General features: G+C 35.1%; 1 protein-coding gene across 6 annotated transcripts in view; it reads left to right on the top strand.

Annotated features, from left to right (window-relative positions):
• The window catches only part of PDS5B (PDS5 cohesin associated factor B), a 200,465-nt gene that overhangs the window by 129,493 nt on the left and 49,452 nt on the right, over window positions 1–21,520 (top strand). For all 6 annotated transcript variants that reach the window (XM_081214717.1, XM_081214719.1, XM_081214722.1 and 3 more), the window contains exons 19-21: window positions 2,084–2,244; window positions 16,534–16,657; window positions 19,439–19,597. In XM_081214717.1, coding sequence (XP_081070843.1) covers window positions 2,084–2,244; window positions 16,534–16,657; window positions 19,439–19,597 — 444 coding nt within the window. The remainder of the gene's footprint in view (window positions 1–2,083; window positions 2,245–16,533; window positions 16,658–19,438; window positions 19,598–21,520) is intronic.

The following is a 21,520-nucleotide window of genomic DNA, read 5'->3' on the forward strand; positions in this document are numbered from 1 at the left end:
TTTTTAAGACAGTATTTTTAAGAGTGTCAAAAAACAGATGTGATTTTAGATGTATGCTTTAATTTAATTGCCTCCGTTTCCTCATCTATAATGGAGTTAGTAACAGTACTTCTCTCACAGGGACTAAATTAAATCATGTACTTAATGTCTTAGCAGAGTGTCTGGCTCATACTAAAGATAATAATAAACATTATTTTTTGAAATGGTGATTAGTTCATTTTGGGGATATCATAGTGTTCCCAACTGTTTTCATATTGTTGGATATTTAGATTTTTCTCATTTTATTACTGCTAAGGTAAATATATCTAAGATCTCCTGCTAATGTCTTTCTTTTTTTTTTTTTTTTTAATACTAGAAGGACATTACTAGGTCAAAGAGAATGACCACTTTCAAAATTCTTGGATATATGTATATTCAAATTCCTTTACAGAGAAATTGTACTCATACAGTACATATAATTCAGTCAACAGTGTATGAAGGTGCCTATCTCCTATCTTCACAAATTTGGAATAGTATAAAATTTTAAGAGTTTTACTAATCTGATAAGCGAAAAATAATGTTTTAATTTATATAATTATTGCTAGTGAGATCCACCTTTCATATGTTGATCATTAGTGTCTTCTCTATGGTGAATTCATTACTTTTATCCTGTGTTCATTTTCTACTGACATCTCAATCTTTTGTTTTTTTAACTGACTTAAGTGAGCTTTTAACTTCCTTGGCCTTTTTATAGGACATTTTTTTTTTTTTTTTGGCGGTACGCGGGCCTCTCACTGTTGTGGAGCACAGGCTCCAGACGCGCAGGCTCAGCGGCCATGGCTCACGGGCCCAGCCGCTCCGCGGCATGTGGGATCCTCCTGGACCGGGGCATGATCCCGTGTCCCCTGCATCAGCAGGTGGACTCTCAACCACTGCGCCACCAGGGAAGCCCCTATAGGACATATTTGATATATAAAAAAATAAAATGTATTCTGTTATATGTACGTTGTAAAGTATAGTAATAAAATGAATACTAATAGAAAGTAAAAGGAATGCTAACTCAAATTAAATAGAATATTAATACTGTTGAAGTTCACTGAGTGGCTTTTTACCCCACATCTCCCAGGTCTGATTGTCCTGAATTTGGAGTTTATTATTCTCTTAACTATTCTGTATAGATTTTCCATTTATGTCTATGTGTATATCTCTAAATAACATCACTTATTTTGCTTGTTTCTCAGTCTTATAAATATGGCATTATGCTAATACATTTTTCTACTACTTGCTTGTTTTTACATTCTACATTTGAGTCTAATTTATTTTAAGCTTAAAAGTCCTTTCATGTTCAGAGGGATTTTTATTGTTTGTGATTTTTAAATTTGAAACAACGCAGCTAGAATTTATTTTGAAATTGTGTATTGTAGGGGAGGGTCTAATTTGATTTCCTCCAAATAACTATCCACCTTTACCAGGACTATTTATTAAAAATAAAAATTCCATCCATTCTCATTTATTTTCTGTTACCATCTTTATAATCTATTACACCCTATCTTAAGTGCTTATATATGGTAAGCTCTATTTATTGCTTTCTTTTTTCTTTTTTTTTGTTGCTTCTAATGTTAGTACCATGTTAATTTGATTATTGTAACCTTACAATATCTTTTATTGTCTGGTGTTTTACCCCCTTCCTTAGATTACTTTTTTCCAAAAATGTTATTAGCTGGTCTCTTCTAATGATCTTTGTTTAGAATCATAGAGGTTTTTAAAAAAATTCTCTCTTCTCATTTTCCTTTTCTCCTACGTTCATTCTCCTCCACCCCCCTCCCCAAACATTAACCAAATCCAGATTATTCTGAGTAGAATTATGTTAACATGTAATTTAATTTTGAAGGTAATTGTTTCTTTAGATTGTACAGTCTTCCTACACAAGAACATTTCTGTTATATATTTGAGTAAGTTTTAAATTTTATTTAGAGTGCTCTTATTGATTTTTTAGCATAATTATTTTTGTATTTACTTGGATTTGTAGTATTTCTAATATGTAACATTTCAGGTTTATAAAGGTGAAAAGGATTACAGATCATTTTTTATGATCATTTTTTAGGTACTCTCATTTACACATCCCATCTCATTTCATTCTGCTGAAACATTTGAATCTCTCCTGGCTTGTCTGAAAATGGATGATGAAAAAGTAGCAGAAGCTGCACTCCAAATTTTCAAAAACACAGGAAGCAAAATTGAAGAGGATTTCCCACACATCAGATCGTGAGTTGAGATTTTTCTGATAAATATTCTGGAAGACAGAAAAATAACTTACTGTTTCTTGATTTATGTAATAGTTGGAATCTTTTAAGTTTTGAGGAAATAATGTCTGGGTTATCTTAAGTCTAAAATATTCAGTTTAGATTCTCATTTCCTGGGAGAAAGCATGATTGGTTTTAGAAGATTCATGAAAATGTAGGGTGAGCATGGCGTTTCTTTCTGAAGCATCAGTTTTGCTTAAAGGTTTTTTTTTGAATTGTATATGTACTTTTTAAAAAAATTTAATATATTTATTTTTGGCTGCGTTGGGTATTCGTTGCTGCACTCGGGCTTTCCGTAGTTGTGGTGAGTGGGGGTTACTCTTCGTTGCGGTGCACAGGCTTCTCATTGCGGTGGCTTCTCTTGTTGTGGAGCACGGACTCTAGGCGCGCAGGCTTCAGTAGTTGTGCCACGTGGGCTCAGTAGTTGTGGCTCGCAGGCTCTAGAGCGCAGGTTCAGTAGTTGTGGCGCACGGGCTTAGTTGCCCGGTGGCATGTGGGATCTTCCCGGACCAGGGCTCGAACCCTTGTCCCCTGCATTGGCAGGCAGACTCTCAACCACTGTGCCACCAGGGAAGCCCGCCCTTAAAGATGTTAATGAAAGCAGTTTTACAGTAAAACAGTTCCTTGACATATTATGGCATAGGATAAGTAATTCATGAAAATTTAAGGTCCGATGGGAAATTCCAAAGGCATTTCAACAGGATTGTCCATAGCACTCTTTACTTTCTTCTGTGATTTTGAGTATTGACTCGGAAATTTTCAGAAGTATTGCTTTATTTGGCACAGGGAAACAGAGAAGCATGGTATAAGCATCCTAACAGCAGTGTGTTATGTGTGTGTGTTTGTGTATTCTAGTATTTCCAAGAATTGGAAATTGTGCTGTTATCCTGGTGATCTCTAATAGTGGTTGATTATTGTTCAAGATTCTCTAATAGCTCAAATTCTCTAATAGCTCAAAACGAATACGTCTTCATTCTTTATGAATCCCTGCTTACTTCTCTGTATGCATCTCTCCTCCCTGTTCCTGGAGAGCATAGCTGATAGTTGGTCTTGATATTGCCATAGTCAATGGTGATTGGTTTTACATCCAGCTCTCATTACTTTTGGTCTAGTTAGTTGTGGTTGGGGTACTGTGCTTCTTCATGTTGAAGAATTGCCTGCGGCTCTTTTCCTGAGAAAGAGATTTGGACAAAGCTAGCTTTTAGAGGCTCAGGTATACTTTCTGTTATTACTTTCTATTTGCATGAACTTAATTCTAGAAATTATTGATATATAGGACAAAAGCATTATTTAAGTGATAATTGAAACATAAAAGAATTTTATAACAGTATACTTTTTGGCAAGGGTAAGAAACTTTATTGTTTAGAACTGGCTTCTTAATTTTTAAGGGAGCCTAGAACATAAACTTCCCTTTGGAATGGAGCTGCGACTCTCCTATCCAGATCAGAGATCAGAGTTTGGAGATATATGTATACACACACACTATATGTATAAACTGTATATAACTCTACCATATACTGAATGCCCACTTTTTGTATTATCTCATTTAAACCTTGTAACAGTTCAGTGTGATTTGTAGGAATTATCCTAATCTTCCAAATGGGGAATCAAATGTTTACTTGAGGTAAATGGTTCTAGGTCACATAGCTAGTAAATAGCAGAGTGAAGATTTGAATATAGGCCTGTTTGTTTGCAGTGCTTATGGTACCATATCCATTATGGCACAGTTCCTTTCTTAATTAGAGCTTTAAACAAGTTTTAGTTTGATTTATTCAGTGGAGGTTTTAGTTTTCATTCTAGACTGTCTTTCCTAGTACCCTTTATATTTTAAAGAAACATTGTTTGATATATTTGTAGGAGAACTACGAGAGCAAGGTCGAAAGGTGGACATTTTAGAACACATGAGGGCATTTTAAAACATACTCTGCTTTAATATGGAACTGAAGTACTTAGAGTTATTTGATATGTATGCTGAGTATATTTCGGATATCTCTCATGAGGAGAATTAATTCAGCTGATATTGAATACCTACTGTGTGTACACACTGTTCTTGATGAAGTAATTCATAGTATATGTCTTCCAGGAGATAAAATATGTATGCAGATTTTATATTTTAAATTATTAAATTTGGTGAGTTGATGTTGAGGAAAAACGATAGAGTTAAATGAATGTTTAGTAAATTATCTTCCCTTGAATTCCCTAAAATAATTTAAAAGAAAAATGTATCTAAGTAGAAGCTACCACGAGCTGGACAGAATTGGTGCTAGATAAGCCATTTAGACTGAATTGAGTGTGAGAACATTGACAGTTGATAAATGTATCCCTGAATCAGATGTTTAAGGGAATGTATAATGAGTGTTCTTTCATTTGCTCATTTAGAGGGAGGAGTTTGAGCTATGGGCAGCTTTGAGAGAAATAGCAAAAACCTAATTTCAGCTGGAATAGAGCTAAAGGAGAGACTTTTCGGTCATACCATTTGTCTCTGGGCTTAACAGGAGGAGCAAAGCTTATAGGTGAGGTAAGGCTTAGAGTAGAATTGTGAAGCAAATGTCTCACCAACTTTACAGTAACAGAAAAAATTATGTGCTGACCCACTAAACTAAAATGATGGTGAATTATGGGTTCCATTATGACTCAGTAAATCTCTCAGGAATCTGGCTCATCCCAAAGTAGGCAGATATGCCAAAACTGGGAGTCCCCTATAGCATAAGGTATGGTCATAGTCCAAGTGGAGCTGGTTCTCAATTGGAGGAGCTTAAGCAGACTTAGAAATTACACAGAAAAAAAGGACTTGATACCTTTAGTCCCAACTTCTTCCTCCATGCTGTTTATCCAGCTAATTAAGCAAGTGTAGTTTGAGTTGGGAGTTCTGATATTAATTTTTTAAAACAAGTGCCCAATGTTCAGTCATCAGGGAAACACTATCTACATTTTTGTTTAAATGGTGGAGCCAGAGAGAATTTCTCATACTCAAAGATGAATTAACAGAATACAAATAAATTAACAAACATGAATCCTGTGGGGATAATTTAGCGTTCAAAAGATAGCTGATCAGCACTTTGGAAGAGTTGTATTTTTCTAGGAAAAAAGAAAGTTTTAGACAGTTGTTCTAAACTGCCAAGAAAATTAAACAGCAAATGACATCTGGAAAAAAAGAACAAAAATAAGATAACATAAAAAGAGAAATGGCAGAACTAAGGATAAAGAAGAGCAGGAACATATTTGTATTATAGAAAGTAATTTATTATAAACAGCAAGGAGCGCAGAGTAAACAATATTGAAAATGTAACCAGGAAGGGTTCTGTTGAACTTGAGGAAACTGCATAGAATGTAGATATAGTGGGCAAAGAAATGAAGGCAGTTAAAAAAGAGAATTGCAGATAGTGAAAAGCCATGATTAGTTTCTGTGGAGAAGACAACAGAATAATGGGAAATGGAAAACATTTTAAAAAAATAGTAGTAAACTTGTTTGGAACAAATGAAAACATGAATCTGGAGATTAAAAGGGCTCATGTTTTAGGAAAATACTGTGATGGAATTTACTGAATTTTCAGAGATTACAGAAGTGATTTCATAAACATCAAGGGAAAAAAAAAGGTAGATCATGTACAACGGAAAGGTGATGAGGCTGACTTATTTCTTTTCAACCACAAAAGATTTCCAAAGTTAATGATTCAACAACTAGAGAGTTTTGATGGACAAAAAGAATGTATCTAAAGCATTTCCTAACTAGCCAAGTTGTGCTTAAATAAGGGGAAATGAAGGATATTATTTAGGATTCAAGGACTTAAGGAATGTATTAGCCCCTTAACGTGGGCCTCTCACTGTTGTGGCCTCTCCCGTTGTGGCATGTGGGATCTTCCCGGACCGGGGCATGAACCCGTGTCCCCTGCATCAGCAGACGGACTCTCAACCACTGCACCACCAGGGACGCCCTAGCCCCTTTTTATTGTGAGGTCACTCTGTCTACCAAGTTGTGTGATTTTTTCTCTTTGCATTCAGTTTAGCTTATGCCCCTAAATCAAACTTTTGTTTTCTTCTTGTTTGCGTATCTTTGATTTGTCTTTTCTCATCATTTTACTTTCATTATTTAAATTTTAGATTTTAGGCTATATCTATGTCTTAGATATTTGAAAACCTGAATTTTTTTAAGGGTCATATAAATAAATAAAATTGGGTCAAGTAGAGGGAAGAAGAAAACCTAATAGACTATAACTATGAAAGAACTAGAGAAAATTACCTTCTAATAATAATAATAAGGGCCAATAAAGGTGTGTGTTAAAGGAGGTGTTTCAAATCTATATATATATATATTAAAAAAACCACACAGGAATTCTAATTTTTTTAAATTGTTCAGAGCATAGGGGAAAAAGAAAGCATTTAGATTACTTCTTATAAAGCCAAGGTAACTACAGGAATGCTAAAACCTGATAAAAGATATTCCTCCAAAAGAAAACTAAGACAAATCTTACTAATATTGATGCAAAAATTGTACATAAAATATTATCAAAAAGAGAGTTTACTACAGTAAAACAAGAATATCCTATGGCCAATTGTAGTTAATTCCAGGAATACAAAAAGGGTTACTACTAAAAAGCCTAATATTCATGTTATAATTCATTATATAAATGAGTAAAAAGGAAAGGGCACACAATAGATCATTTTGACAGATGCTGAAAGGGCTTCTGTTAAAAAAATCAACTATTTATAATTAAACCCAATAAAATATGATTTAATGCCTTCATACTTCTCAAACCAGTATGCACCATCATATGGTAAAACATTAGAAGCACTCCCAGTAAAATCAGGAGCAAGATGAGAAAATACACTAGCTCTGCTATGATTTAACATTGTTTTGGAAGCATTAACCAATATAATTACATAAGAAAATAAGAGGTTCAGGCGTTGGAAAGGCGGAAGCAAAGTTATCATATTCTAAGAAAAATTCAAGAGAATGAACTGCAGAACTAGTAAAATACTAAAAAATAAGATGGGCAAAATAAGTATGTAAAAATCCAAAGCTTTCTTTATATACCATTAACAATCATTTAGAAAATATTATACGAGTAGAAATCAGAAGATTTAAAAGTAAAGTGTATAAGAAATTTGTAACTCTGTACAACCCTATAATAGTGAAGGGTATAATATTTGACAAAGAAATTAGGAAAACTTAGATTATTGAGTAAATAATTGGCAAGCTGTTTTAAAAAGAAAAATTAATGTAGACTGCTTACTTGCTTTTACATATATTCCAGATGAGTCAAAGATTATTCATATATCTAAGATTTTAAATACATATAAAATTAATTAATAAACGTATTAGTAACCAGTACATTTTTTGTAACTTCTTTTTTTTTTTTTTTTTTTTTTTTTTTTTTTTTTTTTTGTGGTATGCGGGCCTCTCACTGTTGTGGCCTCTCCCGTTGCGGAGCACAGGCTCCGGATGCGCAGGCCCAGCGGCCATGGCTCACGGGCCCAGCCGCTCCGCGGCATATGGGATCCTCCCAGACCGGGGCACGAACCCGTATCCCCTGCATCGGCAGGCGGACTCTCAACCACTGCGCCACCAGGGAGGCCCTGTAACTTCTTACTTTGTGGTGAAAGGGACACTGATGCCAAGTCACAATTGAAATATTGATGGATTGGATTTTTAAAAATTCATTTATTGAAAAAATATTTGTAGAGCCTTCATTGTGTATGAGGTACTTGAGGATGTTAAAATGAAAAGGACAGGTTAAGTCTCTGTCCTTATATTTTAGTGAGGGAGAATACTATTTAGACAAAAGCAAAAATCATGAAATAAATTGGAAACGGAACTGGTATGCTGGGAAGCTATTTTCAATATATATGACTTTAGAAAAGGTTAATATTTGTAATGTATTAAGATTCTTAACAAAGGAATAACAGACATGTCTCACAGTAGAATACTAACATAGGGAATAAATAAGAAATTTACAAACAGGAAGTCCTTCATCACATTAGGAAAGGACATTTATGCCTGCTAAGAGTACTGGAGGCAAATACAATACCCACATGCTGTATAACCAGTTTTAGCTAGCATGCCAGTGCTGCTCTCAGTTGGAATATAAACTGATGCAGCTTTTCTGAGTTGGTAATGTGGTAATACTTACCAACTTAAAATGTGTGTGGTGTTTAATACTGTAGTTTCACTTTGAGGTATTTATTCCAGAGATAATTAGAAAATATGTCTACATAGTGGGTAGATGGTTCAAGGTCCAGTCAGAAACAGAAACCATTCCGGGTATTTTAAATGTAAATAAATTAATTAATACAGATGTTTAAAGCTTGAAAGAGCAAAAAGTTGCTTTGGCAGCTCAGAGATTATGATTTGCTGGAAGCAGTTACCACGCTTAGGGCTGGTGGAACAACTGGGAATAAGCAGTGTTAAGGACTGCCCAATGGGTGGAAGAGCCTGTCCACATCGTGCCAACTAACTATCAGAGTAGGGGTGGCCTGGCTCTTGCTGCAGGGCAGCACAGCTACTGCAGAGAAGGCCTTAAAGAAGCTGTGGTGTCTCTTGTTGGAAGAACCTACCAGCTCTTGTGGGAGTCTGGGAAATGTAATTTGCAGATTTACAGCTCCAGGATCTCAGAGCAGATTATAGGATATAAAGCTCAGATAAAGAGCTAGTACAGGGATGTTCATTGTTTTGTTGTCAAGATTTAAAAAAAAATAGGGCTTCCCTGGTGGCGCAGTGGTTGAGAGTCCGCCTGCCGATGCAGGGGACACGGGTTCGTGCCCCTATCCCGGAAGATCCCACATGCCGCGGAGCGGCTGGGCCCGCGAGCCATGGCCGCGGAGCCTGTGTGTCCGGAGCCTGTGCTCCGCAACGGGAGAGGCCACAGCAGTGAGAGGCCCGCGTACAGCAAAAAAAATAAAAAAATAAAAAATAAATAAAAAAATAAAAAACATCTAAATGCTCAGTGGTAGGAGTTTGGTTAGATTCATTGTGGTATAGCCAGCCACTGAAGACCTGTGTGACCTTTAAAAAAAAAAAAAGTTTCCAAATAATATATATTTTGTATTCTCATTTATTTAATATGTGTAAGTATGTACAGAGAAATTTTAGAAGTAGTTCTAAAAAATGTTAACACTAATTATTTCAGGGTAGTAGGATTTGGAGTTTTTTTCTTTAGTGTTTTTAATGTGTTTTTCAGTTTTGTTCGCAACCCGGGCAGCAGGGGGGTTTCCCCTTGAATTTTAAGGGGAAAAATCAATTTAATGAGGGAATAAAGGATTTCCTTTAACAGAAACTTATTAATATAAAAAGCAGTCAGAAGGTAGTTGCTTCATTTACGTTCATTAACTTCTCGGTCTGCCTAGGGCTTTAGAATTCTTGAAATTGTTTTTTTTTTTCCCTTCCTTATTGTTTTGGTATATTTCTGTTTTCTGTTTTTTTTTTTTTTTTTTTTTTTTTTTTTTTTTTGCTGTACGCGGGCCTCTCACTGCTGTGGCCTCTCCCGTTGCGGAGCACAGGCTCCGGACACACAGGCTCCACGGCCATGGCTCGCGGGCCCAGCCGCTGCGCGGCATGTGGGATCTTCCGGGATAGGGGCACGAACCCGTGTCCCCTGCATCGGCAGGCGGACTCTCAACCACTGCGCCACCAGGGAAGCCCCTGTTTTCTGTTTAAATGAGTATGCAGAATACTGGATGAACTTAAAATTTCTCCTGCTATCTTTGAAAGTCTCCACCATAGTTGCTTCTTACTTGTGTGTGACCTGTAATTTTTCTCTTGATTACTAAGAAAAGAGATTATGGATGTTTGTATTGTAAAGACTGACTTATGAGAAGATAGGTCTTCTCTGGGGACTTCAGTTACTGAAGTAACCAGAAAATAATAATTTTTCATTTCACAAAGAAGCCACAAGCCACAGACTAAAAAGAGGGCATTTTGGTGAGGCTCGAATTGTTTTTTTACATAGTTTATTATTGAAGTTTTCAAACATATAAAGAAGAGGTAGAATATTACAGTGAACTCCCATGTATCCACCAACCCGTTTATATATAAATAACTAAAAGCCACTTCGTTTAATTTATAATTCTACCCACTCCCCGCATTCCCCTTATATTTGAAAACAAATCCCAGACTCTATATTTTCATTTATACATCTCAGTATCTCCAAAAGATAAGAACTCTAAAAAAAATGATCACAATGCTTTTATTGTAAACACAGTTAATAATAATATCCAATTAATTTTCTCAAAAATATAGTAATTTTTTTAATATTTTTTTTTTTTTTGAATCGGGATCCAAGTGAGGTTTCTACATTGTTATTGCTTGATAGGTCTCTGAAGTCCCTTTTTTCCCGTCGGTTACCCCTCCAGTTAGCTCTTCTCTTTGTGTTTGATGAAGAAACCAGGTTGTTTATCTTGAAGAGTTTTACATAAACTGATTTTTGATTTTTGCTAATTGTATGCCTTTGGCATGCTTTAACATTTTCCTGTGTTTTCTGTAAAGTGATAGTTGAATCCAGAGGCCTGATTGGATTCTGCTTCAGCAATTTTGTCGTCACAGGACCACTTTGTAGGTGGTGGTATGCTCTTCTGTCAGGAGGAATGTAATACCTGGCTGTTTCTCTTTTATGATGTTAGCAGCTGATCATATTTAGTAATCAGTAATGATACTCTGTCATTCCTTTATCACTTGTTAGCTGAATACTTTTATAAAGAGGAACTTCTCGTCTATTCTTCAGCAGGATAAGTGCTTGATACTTTTTTTTTCCTTTTTTAATTTTTTTAGCATCAGAAGTTATTTATTCAGGCTTTTTTTCTGTACCTAATATTATTCGTTTTGCTCTAAGTCAATTAACTTGCAGAAACATAAGCATTACTTTAAAGCACATAAAGAAAAATTAAAATGCTTTTTTTCATTTAATTTATCAGTTTATTTAAAACATCATGAATAATCTTTTTTTTATTGGAGTATAGTTGCTTTGCAATGTTGTGTTAGTTTCAGGTGTACAGCAAAGTGATTCAGTTATACATATACATATATTCTTTTTTTTTTAGATTCTTTTCTCATATAGGTTATCACAGAATATTGAGTAGAGTTCCCTGTGTCTACAGTAGGTCCTTGTTGGTTATCTGTCTTATACATATGTAGTCATGTGTATATGTTCATCCTAAGCACCTCATTTATCCCTCCGCGCCACACTTCCCCTTTGGTAACCATAAGTTTGTTTTCCATATCTGTAAGTAATGGGTGATTCTTTTATGTATTGAACAGAGTTCAAAATAAAGAGTGAGGAGTTTACTAGTATCCTCTGTTGTCGTCTTTTAAAAATATCATTATAAACTGATGGATTTACTCATATTTGTGTTTCAGTCAATTACAGTGATCACTCGATGCTCACATTGTCCCATCTCTAGGCTATTCAGATTGACTTCTGAATACTTTTGAATAACTCCACTAATCTTTGTAATGTCTTTGCAAACTGGTATGACAAAATGTTCCAGACCCATCTTGTACATGTCCTGCCCCCGACCTGGATTCAGCCATTTCTCTGAGGAGCCCTGGTTCCTTTTAATGGGAATAGTATTAAGAAATCAGAATGTCAGTCTTGTGTGTACTAATTACTAATGTGTGGGTCACTTTTCTAGGACAATTCTGTGGATACAGCTTAAAAAAAAAGGGTTTTTGGAAGATAAAATGCATTGTATGTTTATATTGATTATTCCAGTTCAAATTGGGTTTTTATTGAGCCTCTTCAATTTTACATTTTTATCTTTTCCCCTATGCTGAGATAATACAGGATGATAAAGCTATGATATTACATAATAACTCATTTGAATTATCCCATAATAAATACAGAACGGTCTCAGAATAGTAGTAGCACCACCAGTGTGATTCCTAAAAACAGCTGTTTGTTTGCCTTATGTAGTTCTCTTTTGTATTTAGGGTGTATCACATTAGGGATTTACAGTCAAATTCTTGTGTTTTAAAGTTACTTGGAATGATTCTTTGTGTGGTTATGCCACCAAATGGATGCATACTTTTGTTCATTTGTTTCTTTTTATTTTTTGAGGTTACTTTAAAATTTTTTATTTCTTAATTATATGAAGTATTCACAGGTTTTAAAGACAAGCTGAAAAAGCAAGATATATTCTAAGCAGTCTAGCATGTACTCCTCAGCACTCTCCCCTGTTCCTTCTTACCTACAGATAAACGTAAAAGAAGTCTTTTCATGCATGTTGGTCTAGTTGTGTTTCAGTGCATATGTGTACATGTATGTGTGTTCACATGACCTCTTTGATAGAAGAATGATAAAGTACACTATACATGCCTTTCTCCACCTTGCTTTTTTTCTCTTTACATATACTAGCAGTTATTCCACATTTAAATATTTATTTTGTGGATATATCATAGAATAAATACATACATAATTTTACTAGATATTGTTACAGTTCCCTCTGTAGTGGTTATACCATTTTGCATTCGCTCCAGCAGTGTATGAATGTACTTGGTTCCCCATAGCCTTGTCAACAGACTATGTTGTTAATGAAATGTTTCTCCTTGTCCCTGGTTATCTTCCTTGTTCTGCCGTCTTTGAGAGCAGCATCTACTTTCATTTGTATTCGTGTTTGCAAGGCATATCTCTTTCTTGTGGTCTTTTATTCTCTCATTCTTTTTTTTTTTAATTAACATTAAAATTTTATTTATTTATGGCTGTGTTGGGTCTTCGTTGCTGCGCGCAGGCTTTCTCTAGTTGTGGCGAGCGGGGGCTACTCTTCTTTGCGGTGCGTGGGCTTCTCACTGCAGTGGCTTCTCTTGTTGCAGAGCACGGGCTGTAGGCGTGCAGGCTTCAGTAGTTGTGGCGTGCGAACTCAGTATTTGTGGCTTGCAGGCTCTGGAGCGCAGGCTCAGTATTTGTGACACATGTGCTTAGTTGCTCTGCAGCATGTGGAATCTTCCTGGACCAGGGCTCGAACCCGTGTCCCCTGCATTGGCAGGCGGATTCTTAACCGCTGTGCCACCAGGGAAGTCCCAGTTCTCTCATTCTTTCATTCTTCCCTCCCTCCCTTCGTTCCTTCCCTGTAAATGTTCCTGGGACTTAATATGTAAAATAAATACCTTTTAAATATCCTATAGTTTGAGTTTGGTCTTTGTTTTGTTTTTGTTGGTTTGTTTTGATTTTGGTTGTTTTAATCCAATTTGACACACTCTTTCAATTGGAATGTTTATACCATTTACCATTTAATGTAACTGTTGATACAGTTGGGTTTAAAGCTGCCATCTTAATATATGTTCCCACTTCTTTCTATTTCTGCCCTCTTTGAGGTTGACTATTTTTAATGATTTTATTTTATTGGCTTATCTGTGTTCAAATAAAATTATACCCCTTAATGTGTATTGTAAAAATCTTGCAGCAGTGTACTTCCATGCCTTCCCCCTCCAGGCTTTTGTGCTTTTGTTGTTGTACATTTTGTTTCTATATATGTTATAAATGCTACAATATGTTACTGATATTTTTGCCCTAAACACTTTGATATATCTCAGGTTAACAATAGCATATTTCTTTGATTTGTACACATATATTTACCTTTTTTTGTGCCATTCTTCATGTTTTGGATACCTATCCATATTTTCATCTGGTATCATTTTTGTTCCTGAATAACTTTAATGTTCCTTAGAGTATAATTCTGCTTATAATTAATTATCTTAGCTTTTCTTTGTCTGAAAAAGTCTTTATTTTATCTTCATTCTTAAATTTGCTCGGACTAGAATTCTAGGTTGAGAGTTCTTTTGGTTTTTAGTACCTGAAAGACGTCACTCTCTTATTTTCTGGACTCTGCATGGTTTCTGATGAAAAGTGATCTTTCATTCTTTGTTCCTCTATACATAATACGTCTTCTCTGACTGGTTTTGAGGTTTTTTTTTAATCTCTGTTTTCACCAAATTGATAATGATGTGCCTTGGAATGGTATACTTAATGTTTCTTCTGCTTGAGGTTTATTGAGATTCTTGGGACTGTGGGTTTATTTTCATCATATTTGGAGTGTTTTTTTGGTAATTCTTTCTTTCTTTCTTTTTTTTTTTTTTAATGTTCTCCCCTTCTCATCCCCTTGGTTTCTGGGACTCCAATTGCATGTATTTTTGACTATTTAATATTGTCTTGGAGGTCACTGATGTGCATTCTTATTTTTTTCCTGTCCCCCCCCTTTTGTTTTATTTTGCATAGTTTCTATTGCTATGTCTTCAAGTTCACTGATCTTTTCTTCTATAATATATATAATATGCTTTTATTCTATGTATATATTTTTAATTTGAGGTATTACATTTTTCATATTTAGTAGTTCCATTTGGGTCTTTTTAATATATATATTTCACTTCTGTCCTCCTCATGTTCATGTTTTCTTCTTACCTTCATGAGCATATGGAGCATATTTATAACAACTGTTTTTATGTCTTTGCTAATTCTGTCACCTGTGCCATTTCTGGGACTGTGTCTGTTGATTAATTTTGTCCTGATTATATATTAGAAGGTCTTTCTGCTGTGGCTGGTGGAAACATGAATTGCTCCCAGCCCTGTGTGTGGTAGGGAGTTTTTTGGCCTGCTTCTTTCTGACATTCTTTTCCTGGTCTTAGGTAGTTTTTGCTCTTGCATGACGCTGATCATTATTCAGCCAAAGACTCAGGGATACCCCTCTTCAGGTCTACGGAACTCAAGCTCTCTTTCTCTCTTTGTAGCTCCCTCCTCTGTGGTGCTTTGCTGTAGAAAGTATAGCTCCCTTGGCCTCCCTGAATTCTCATTCCTGTCTCCCTCAACTGCATGCAACCACCAGGCTATTTGGGTCTCTACTCCTCCTTGTACTGCAGTCTAGAAACTACCTCCTTGCAGTAATTGGGGGCAGATGTAGGGCTCTTCTAGTTTGTTTCCCATCTTTTACAGATTTTTGCACTGCGCTTCCTACTGTCCACTGTCTGAAACCATTAACATATTATCTTGTTTTCTACTTGTTTAAGGTAAAAGAGTAAACCCAGTGTCAGATATACTGTCCTAATCTGAAGCAGAAGTCCTCTGAGTATAGTTTTAATTTGTATTTATATCTGTTTTTAAAGGAGTGAAGATAAATATCTGTTCACACATAATGGGGTAATCTGTTTATCTTCTTTTGAAGAGCGTTCTACTCTGTTAAATCCAACCCATTTTTCTGTGATATTGTTGGTCTTTTCATTCTCTATTTTAGGTGTTTACATTTTAGAGATATTAACCCTTTCTCTGTAACATGCAATGCAAAGTTTCCCTTCAGTTTGTCATTTATTTTTTTTTTTATATTTTGCTGTTGGTATCTTTTCTGAGACTCTGAGATTATTAGAATGAATTATTTCATCTCTAATTTTTTTTTTCTACTGGAACACTGGGTTGTTATTGGGGAAGGAAGAGGATTCAGAAGTTGCTTTCACTGTGAGATGTATTCATAATAGTAGAGCTAAGAGCTTCTGCTTCATTCAGGAGTTTAAGTCTTTATATAGTGGAATGGTACGATACATACATGTTCCTCCAGGCAGCTCGATGACCCATTCCCTACCTCTTTTAGAGCTCTGCGCCAATGTTACTTTATAAGCACATCTATAAGCACCCTGTTTAAAATTGTAACACGGTCACACACACAGCCCCATTCCCTATTCCTGTCCTCTTTTTCTTCTTCTGCTTCTTGTTTTCCCTTTACAGGAGTTACCACAATTTGACATAACATATGTTTTGCTAATTTACGTATAATCACGTGTCTTATCCCTAATATGCTGGTAGCATGAAGGCAAGGATTTGGGACTTTTAATAGTGCCTGGCACTATAGTAAGTGCTCAATTTGCATTGGTCAAATGATCAAATTTCTGTTCATGTAGGTTGTTTTGGCACAAAGTAAAAGGTGAATTGGAAGAGGAAGAGCCTGGAGAAAGAAGGTGTAAGGTGGCAGAAGCTTAGCTGAAGTGGTACCAGTGAGAATGAAATAGAAAAGGCTAAAGGAATGACATTAAAAAGAAGAAATGGGTCACCATCCTTGTTTGTTTTTATAATTATTAAGTAAAAAATACTTGTATTTGGATTATATTTTTAATATAGATATTTATAAAGTGAAATTATAGATTGAAAATGTCTGAGCAGATGTTAAGACTTTTTTTGTTCTTACAAAACATTACTTAAAAAATACAAGCATTAAAGTATCTAGTGGAAGTCATGTTGTGTTTTCTGGTTAATTGTTTTTCTTTAATTTTTTTTTTTTTTAGAGCTTTGCTTCCTGTTTTACATCACAAATCTAAAAAAGGACCCCCCCGTCAAGCCAAATATGCTATTCATTGTATCCATGCAATATTTTCTAGTAAAGAGACACAGTTTGCACAGATATTTGAGGTAAAGAGAAAAGTTTTTTGTTTGTTTCATGTTGTAGTTAAAAAACAAATATGAATGATTTTATAGGATGTTCACATTTGGAGATGTATCATTTTATATTTTATTTTCAGAATTTGAATTAGTATAATCAGTATTGATGGGCAGTTAAAATCAGAAAATATCTGATTATTCAGATGTTTAATGCTAACTCAGATTCAGAAATAAAACAGTTGTATAATATTTTTTGACATTACTTTATACATTTAGTATTAGTAAACTATTTTTCATTAGTAAGTAATTACATATAAAATCCTACTTACTGATAGTAGGTAGTAGATGATTATCAGTTTACAGATTTGAAAGTTAGATTTCTATATATGAGATACTACTGAAGTGTGGAGTTCTATAAATCCATACTAATTTGTAATGTAAGGTAAATAAGTATAAGTTTGTACTTCAATGACTGACATAATTTTATGTCAGGTTAAAATGTGCCTTTTCCCTTGCAGAGCATTTGGTCCACACCAAAAGGTCCTTGATATTTTGGTGCTCTCCAAAATGTCTGTGGGCATATTTGGTCCATGCCAAATGGTTTTGGACAGGACCAAATATGAACAAATATCGAGGACCTTTGTGTGTAGACCAAGTGTCTTATGGATGTATTGGATAGGACCAAATGTCTACTGACCATCTTTTCAATATGTATTTTATATTATTTTTTCTCTACTTGGATTTACTATTACCCTTTCTAAGCATTGCAATTTCATTACAAGCTGTTATAATCAGGGGCTGTCTTTAGCATTCTTTCTGCAAATAGAAGCTAAGCAGAAAATCTATAAAATCCTAACTTATAATTTTAGTTTAGGAGCTTTGAATGAAGTCAAAACAATTTGGAAATTATGCTGAAACTAACCCACCATAAATACTTAGACTTGTTATCTCTCTTTTAGAAATATTTATGCTGATTTTGTCATATATTATGTTAAAGACCTAAAGGAGGAAAAAAAGTTTTCTTTATTAAACAGCATCTTTGCTATAGATAGCAAATAGTAATATATTTTAAATTTGGGGGTGGAAATACTTTCTATAGTCTTTTTTTTTTAATAAGAGGATGACTTCAGTGAACTCAATGTTGATTTCTAGAAAGCTTTTGTTTTTCTTGAATAATCTCCTTTTTGTTCCTTCCAGTGATGATGATGAGGAGGATAATGCTGATAATAACTTGAATTTTTAGGGTACTTTTATTTTCATTTTTGATATCTGTTACTTATCTTTACGAGAACCTAACTGGTAATCCTTCTACTATGACATACAGGATTGGCTGGCTTTCTGAGAAAAGGTTTCGTAGAGACATATGGCCTTTATGAGGTTACTGTTAATCCAGGGACTGGCCATTTATTTTGCTTTTTCAGAAATGATTTTATTATCTTACTGTGGAAAATTGTCACACACTATAATAAATGAATTGAAAAAAGTACACTATCAGGTATTTGTTTATAATGTAAACAACAAGTTATCACTTAGATGTGCAATGGAGGTACTGAGGGAGGTCATTGAGAATAGCAAGAAGTAAACTCATTTAAATATACTTTTGACTAAACGAAGCCTCTCATATTGCCCCAGTGTGTTGGGAAGAACAGTTTTGTGTTGTTTTTCAAGCCTAGAACTCTTGGTGTTCAGTGTAGGAGGATAGAGCATCAATTCTTCATTAAAGTGTGTCATTAAAATTTTTAATAGATAATATATTCACTTGCTTCAAAATCAAAAGATACAAAACAAATATCCAGTAGTAAATACTAAAGAGTAAAGAGTTTTCTTTTTTGCTTCACCCCCGTATCCCCAGCCACCCAGTTTCTTAGAGGCAGCCAATGTTATCAGTTTCTAATGTACTTTTCTGGAGAGATTTTATTCATATGCAAGTAATATAAATACACAAAATACACACATATTTTGTCCCTTCCCCCTCTCCTTATGCCAGTCATAGTATACTGTAGTCACTCTTCTGATTTTCCTATTTAAAAAGTTTAACAATATATTTTAGATACCAATTTATGTGAGTATATAAGGAGCCTCATTCTTTTTTCATGGCAAAATGAATATTAATGGCTGGGTTTCCTATTAGAATAATAAAAATAATTTTATTAGTTATGGTACTTAATATTTGATGCTATAAAAATCCACAAAAATCCATGTGACTATACATAATAAAACTTATTTCTCGGTCCTGAAAAAAGCCTAATTGGGTGCTTTGATTGTATTCTAATCAGTGGCTTAGGCACACAGACCCTTTTTGACTAGTGGCTTCTCTTTGAGTCCCACTGGATCCTTGATATTAAGACAGCCAGTGAGTAAAGAGAGAGAATGTGGAGAAGATACATTGCTCATATCTGCCTCAGTACAGGCATGGCATACCTCACTTTCATTCCCATTCTGGTAACCAGAACTTACTCACATCCTCACCTAACTGCACATATAGGCATCCTTGAATGGAAGTGGATATTGGTGAGCCTTAGCAGTCTCTAACATACTTATATATGTGGTCATAAAATATGTGATACATAATATGATTCTTCACGCTGAAATGTTCTTTACCTAACCTCTAAAGTATAACTTGGGCAAAACTGAAAATATTTAAATATGATGCCTTCTACATAAATAACCTATAAAAGTTTAAATGTAAGCTTGAGCTACTACTTAAACCATGTATTGGAACTTCTATAGTTTTTAAAATTTGAAGGTGAAATATGTGAACAGCTTATTTGCATGTTTATGGAGTTGATCATTTCCTTTCCTCATTTTCAGCCTCTGCATAAGAGCCTGGATCCAAGCAACCTGGAACATCTCATAACACCGCTGGTTACTATTGGTCATATTGCTCTCCTTGCACCGGATCAGTTTGCTGCTCCTTTGAAGTCTTTGGTAGCTACTTTCATTGTGAAAGATCTTCTCATGAATGATCGGGTAATTTTTTTTTTTTAGTTGTGTGTTCTTCACAATGCTATCTTCTAAAATTTTATGCATCAAAGAGAGAAGTGAAATGATGTAAATAACACTTCAATTTGGCTGACTTATTTTAGGTTTTCCTATCTTTTTAATAGGCTGTATCTGCATTGTAAGTGAAACAACATTGTAACATCTCTTTAGTTGAGCATAGGACTATGACCTGGAATACTTTCCTTCATAAATACAGAATATCACCTGAGTCTGTCTATTTCAACTTTGTAGGGGTTTAATTTTTATAATGACATCTTTTTTTAAAAATGTGAAGACTGACAGGTTAGCTTATAGTATGGTTGTTATGATAGTAGTTGTTGCATTTCATACATACAAGAGAGAATTAAAAGAGCCTTGGGAGAAAACACTGGGAAAGAAATAGTGATTTTCTCTGTCTCCAGTATGTGAGTATTTGGGGTAGGGCATGGCATGTTTGGGTCTTGGAGAATTGACCCCTTACAGTTACGTGGAGTTTTATGCACGTCTTTGTGTTTTTAGATATATACACGTATGTGTGAAAAGAAAACCTTAAAACTAGGATTTTCAGAATGGTAAATGGGCATTGGCTTCAGTTTGAAGTCACCAGCTGCATTAGCCCCCTAACAAGAGAGTAGGCCTGTCCTTTTGAAGCTTTGAAGCCAAGCATTGACTTCTCTCTGGCTATGAAAGTTCTAGATGGCATCTTCTTCCCATAGAAGATTGTTTTCTGCGTTGAAAATCTGTTGTTTAGCATAGCCATCTTAATTAATGATCTTAGCTAGATGTTCTGGATAACTTGCTGCAGCTTCTGCATCAGTACTTGCTGCTTCACCTTGTACTTTCTATGTCATAGAGATGGCTTCTTTCCTTAAATATCATGAACCAACCTCTGCTAGCCTCAGATTTTCCTCTGCAGCCTCCTCACCTCGCCAAGTCTTCACAGAATTGAAGAGTTAGGACCTTGCTCTGGATTAGGCTTTGCCTTAAGGGAATGTTGGGCTGGTTTGATCTCCTCTCCAGTTCACTAAAACTTTCTCCATATCAGCAATAAGGGTGTTTTGCTTTCTTATCATTACGTGTTCACTGGAGTAGCACTTTTAATTTCTTTCAAGAACTTTTCCTTTGCATTCACAACTTGGCTAACTGGCACAAGTGGTGCAACTTTCAGCTGATTGCAGCTTTTGACATGCCTTTGTCACTAAGCTTGATCATTTCTAGCTTTTGATTTAAAGTGAGAGATGTGCAATGCTTCCTTTCACTTGAACACTTTATAGAGGCCATTGTAGGGTTATTAATTGGCCTAATTTCAGCATTGTTGTGTCTCAGGGAATAGGGCGGCCTGAGGGAGAGGGAGAGAGATGGGGGAATGGCCAGTCTGTAGAGCAGTCAGAACACACACATTTACTAATTAAGTTCGCTGTGTTATGTGGAAGTGATTCATGGCACCTCAGAACAATTACAATAGTATCATTAAAGATTGCTGATTACTTATCACCATAACAAATGTAATACTAGTGAAATCATTTGGAATATTGCAAGAATTATGAAAATGTGACACAGACATGAAGTGAGCAAATGCTGTTGGAAAAATAGCACTGATGGACTTGCTTGACACAAACCTTCAATTTGTAAAAAAATGCAGTATCTGTGAAGCCTAATGAAACAATTTTTGTATGTATACAAAAAGTATGTCAGACAGCTGGGTCACAGTAAAAAAAAAATTGTATATTTAGAGTGTAATTAGAACTACAGCAAAAGAGGAAAGAGAATATGAAACAGAAATAGTATTTGAAGTGATAATGCCAGAAAATTTTTCAAAATTTATGAAAGACGTCAAAGCTATACATTCAAGATCAGGTAGAAGCCCCAAGTAGGATAAATATAACACAAAGCACACCCAGATACATCATA

This window comes from Mesoplodon bidens (assembly GCF_964165515.1).
Source record: "Mesoplodon bidens genome assembly, chromosome: 17".
NCBI lineage: Eukaryota > Metazoa > Chordata > Mammalia > Artiodactyla > Ziphiidae > Mesoplodon > Mesoplodon bidens.